The sequence below is a fragment of the Habropoda laboriosa genome, unplaced genomic scaffold (assembly GCF_001263275.1).
Source record: "Habropoda laboriosa isolate 0110345459 unplaced genomic scaffold, ASM126327v1 scaffold86, whole genome shotgun sequence".
NCBI lineage: Eukaryota > Metazoa > Arthropoda > Insecta > Hymenoptera > Apidae > Habropoda > Habropoda laboriosa.
Genome location: NW_017100212.1, coordinates 1,265,385 through 1,270,173, shown reverse-complemented (window position 1 = coordinate 1,270,173; position 4,789 = coordinate 1,265,385). Strand labels below are relative to the sequence as shown.

Below are 4,789 nucleotides of genomic sequence, written 5' to 3'. Positions count from 1 at the left end.
ATTAATTATGTGTGATTTACAATAGGATGCTCAGGATGAAGTGTATTTTTATTTTTATTTTTACTTTCCACCTCTCTTTCTCTCCTCTGTCCATAAAACATCTCGCCGTAAATAAACCAAGTGTTATCTTGTTATCAAAAAAGAGATCGTATCCGGCGCAGCATTTATTTCCACCCTTCGAGTCAAATCGATAGGTAGAATAATAAAATACGACATTAAAGCAACGAATGTAAGGCGCAGTGTATGTAAACAATGAATGACGTTTGCAATAAAAATAAAATACTTCTGCGTATATTTGTATTGTTTCGGTACCCACTATCGTTCCGATCGATGTTCAATAATTAATGACAATTGTTCTCATTCTTCCCTTTGATACTATTCTACGATTGCATTCGTATTAGATTTGCCGGACAAGTGAGAAGAATGTTTGTTATGTAAACCCGACGGAGTTTCTTAACATCAACGAAGGTTATTTTTTTCACTTTTGGTAAATTTCATCCGCACAAAGGAAGCATTCGTTAACAATGAACGGTTGAAATAAATAAATAATACGAAACCTTCGGTTCTGGTGTCTTTATTAGCGTACCCTTTGTTCGATTCTCGTGAATAAGTTGAAAACAATATAGGACGTAGATTGTATACTGGATTGGAATTATTTTTACTGCATATCAATTGATCATCAGTTTGATACGCCTTTGATTGGAAAGACCGCTTTCTAATTAACGAGAGAATGACTAATTATGAAGAAAATGTTCTCTTCTCGTGTATCATTTGCTTGCAGTTTCTATTAGACATGGTTCAAGCTACAAAACATCGCGCTTTTTTCACTAATATGTTACTTGTGTCGAGAGAAATTCATCGTTATGGACTTCGTTATCGGAATATTCCCTCGCAGATATTTCGACGAAGTGTTTCATCCTTGCAGCTGGCACAGTTTACTGTTTGCCGTCAAATGAAACTACAACTTGGAACAAAAATAACATTTTATAATTACCGAGATCGACGCTAAACAAAAGTCGTGACTTTTACGCAATAAAACCATCGTGACAAATGGGAATAACTACCAATTAGATTTGTGTTTACACATCACCGATAAAACGATCGAGATATTCGATGTTTACTCTGAAAATTTCATTAATTTCCCACCGATAATCTTAATTCTCAACGAGAAACACTAATCAATATTTACGAACGTTTAGGAACAGGTGCGCACATTGTATAATCACATCTTATCTTCCTTTCAGGTGTTTTACAACGTCACTTGTGCTTTCTCAAACGCGATACGGTGTATATATAAACCGGCGTTTACGAGATTCACCAGGTGCTATTGTCTACCCAAAGAGTAATCACGGTGAGTTCTCCAAACAATACAATATATTAATTTCTCTACGAAGTAACTGTTAAATCAACAAAACTATTTATATGTCAACCACTTCGAACCCTAGTTAAAAGGATTGCAAATTGAATTTCGTTGCTTCGAAACATTCTCTCACAGTAATATTCGACAAATTCTATCAAAAAATTACTTCCGTCGCGTTAAACACGAGACTACCTACTTCTATCACCTGTTCAATTCTCGAATGAAATCAGTTTTACATGGTCCCCTCTTTCAGATGAAACTCCTAGCGATAGCTTTCACGGCGATGGTTGCCTTCGCAACCGTCGAGAGCCACTACCTACCTGCGTTCGGTAAGGGACCGCTGTACGAAGACATCCAGTACTTTATAGACATGATTCCCATGGAGCAAGTGGTGGCAACAGTTCTGGAATACGCCTCCGAAGACGCTGAATTCCAACAGTTGATTAACTACTTCGCCACCGCGGATTTCAAGTCTATGATACAGGAGGTCGAGGGTATCAAGGAGTTCCACGACTTCGCCGATTACCTGGAGACAAACGGTGTCTACATCTACAACTCGTTGAACCGTCTGAACAAAGTAGTCGGAATCCCGCCGTTCCACCAGACTTTCGCCGGTGAAAAACAAATCACCGGTGGAGTGAAGGGTATGTTCGAGGATGTGAAGAAGCTGATCTCCTACGACAAGTTCATCAAGGGCTACGTGTACAAGATGAGAACGTCCGACGCGTTCCGCGGTTTCGTCGCCGAATTGAAATCTCCCGGTAACCAGAAATTCGTCGATGAGCTATACAGGAAAAACAAGTTCCTCCACTTCCGTGGAATGATCGCTGATAAGGGTATCGACGTCACTCTCATCGAGGATATCATCTACACCGTCCTGGGTGTCGAGTTTCCCATTTTCGACATGCCATTCGAATACTACGAGAATCCACTGTCCAAGGACATCCACGACTTCACCAAACTGATCGACTTAAACAAGATTGGACAGATCGTTGTGTCTTATCTGGATGACGACGAGGTGCAGAAGGCTATGGAGTACATGTATAGCGAAGAATTCCATCAACTGGTCCGTCAAGTCGAAGCTTTACCCGAGTATCAAGAACTTGTTATCTACCTGCACGATGCCGGTTTGGATATCTATGGCCTGCTCCAGAGGGTTCACAAATTATTCGGCATGGAAGACTATGTACCACCTAAGCACATCTTCGAATTTAGCCAGACATATGTTAACCGTGGTGGAGTGAAAGGATTGGTCGATGCTGTGATCGCTGTTCTCCCATTGCAAAAATTCAAGGCCCTTTTCGAAGAGAAGATGGCCACATCTCCCGCCTTCGTCACCTTCGTTCAGAAACTCCGCTCTCCGGATTTCCAGAAGATCGTCAACGCTGTCTACACATCGCCCATCTTCTTAGAAATGAGACAGAAGGCCATCGACGCTGGACTGAACATTGAACCAGTCAAGAAGATCATCGAGAACATGCTTGGCATCCATCTTCCAACAGTCCCCCTTTACGCTTTCTACGAGAATCCACTGTCCAAGGACATCCACGACTTCACCAAACTGATCGACTTAAACAAGATTGGACAGATCGTTGTGTCTTATCTGGATGACGATGAGGTGCAGAAGGCTATGGAGTACATGTATAGCGAAGAATTCCATCAACTGGTCCGTCAAGTCGAAGCTTTACCCGAGTATCAAGAACTTGTTATCTACCTGCACGATGCCGGTTTGGATATCTATGGCCTGCTCCAGAGGGTTCACAAATTATTCGGCATGGAAGACTATGTACCACCTAAGCACATCTTCGAATTTAGCCAGACATATGTTAACCGTGGTGGAGTGAAAGGATTGGTCGATGCTGTGATCGCTGTTCTCCCATTGCAAAAATTCAAGGCTCTCTTTGAAGAAAAGCTGTCTACATCTCCCGCCTTCATCGCCTTCGTTCAGAAACTCCGCTCTCCGGATTTCCAGAAGATCGTCAACGCTGTCTACACGTCACCTATTTTCCTGGAGATGAGACAGAAGGCCATCGACGTTGGACTGAACATCGAACCAGTCAAGAAGATCATCGAGAACTTGCTTGGCATCCATCTTCCAACAGTCCCCCTTTACGCTTTCTACGAGAATCCACTGTCCAAGGACATCCACGACTTCACCAAACTGATCGACTTAAACAAGATTGGACAGATCGTTGTGTCTTATCTGGATGACGATGAGGTGCAGAAGGCTATGGAGTATATGTATAGCGAAGAATTCCATCAATTGGTCCGTCAAGTCGAAGCTTTACCCGAGTATCAAGAACTTGTTATCTACCTGCACGATGCCGGTTTGGATATCTATGGCCTGCTCCAGAGAGTTCACAAATTATTCGGTATGGAAGACTACGTGCCACCCAATCATAACCCTAGACTCTTCTGGTTCAGCGAGACGTACGTCAACCGTGGTGGAGTGAAAGGATTGGTTGATGCTGTGATCGCTGTTCTCCCATTGCAAAAATTCAAGGCCCTTTTCGAAGAGAAGATGGCCACATCTCCCGCCTTCGTCACCTTCGTTCAGAAACTCCGCTCTCCGGATTTCCAGAAGATCGTCAACGCTGTCTACACGTCACCTATTTTCCTGGAGATGAGACAGAAGGCCATCGACGCTGGACTGAACATCGAACCAGTCAAGAAGATCATCGAAAACATGCTTGGCATCCATCTCCCAACAGTCCCCGCGTTCTTCTAAATCAACGTCGATTCTACTTGAAAATCGCTCTCATTTACTTGAAAATTTTCACATTTTTACATCAGGCAATCTCAAAGATGCAAATATACTTTTTTATAATTCCTGATACGTTATGTCGTTGCGAGAACGATCGGTTATCATGCGCATTAAACCATTGTAAATAATTACATCGTCTAACGTAGTCATTTCCCTATCTTCCAATACTCACAAAATAGAACATCTACAATTCTAGATCGTGTTCTAGGAAAACAGACATACAGAACGGAGCATCTCCAATTCTACCTTGAATGTATAGTAACACGAAGTTCGTGTTCTACGAAAACAAAAACAGGTTAAGCCTCCGAGCGAGTAGAAGACTTAAAATGATCGCAAAGACGATTTCTCCGTCGGCCCTCAGAGGTTCAACCACTTTGTTTCCGTTCCCTGCCCTCGCTATCTCCCGCCAGCTTTTCCCATTTTTCCCCGCTTCCCCTTCGTCACTGTCCCCTCTATCGCAAACATCCCCAGCCCCTTCTCTCTCCGTTCGATTTTTCTTCCCTGGCTCAGGGTATTTCTCCAGCAGGATCCTCCGTTTCTCTCGATAGTTCGTTAATCCCTCTAGATCGGTGTACTCTCTCTCTTCCTATGACTTTCCATTACGAAGCGGCAATCGCCGCGCGAGTCTCGAGGCTTATTAAATTGTAACAATTTTAATTAGAGAA

At 42.8% G+C, this 4,789-nt stretch overlaps 1 protein-coding gene across 1 annotated transcript in view; it reads left to right on the top strand.

The window, feature by feature from the left end:
* The window catches only part of LOC108570807, a 12,313-nt gene that overhangs the window by 3,182 nt on the left and 4,342 nt on the right, over positions 1-4,789 (top strand). Inside the window, exons 5-6 of the mRNA XM_017932715.1 lie at positions 1,342-1,351; positions 1,614-4,085. Of these exons, the coding sequence (XP_017788204.1) occupies positions 1,342-1,351; positions 1,614-4,085 (2,482 nt within the window). The remainder of the gene's footprint in view (positions 1-1,341; positions 1,352-1,613; positions 4,086-4,789) is intronic.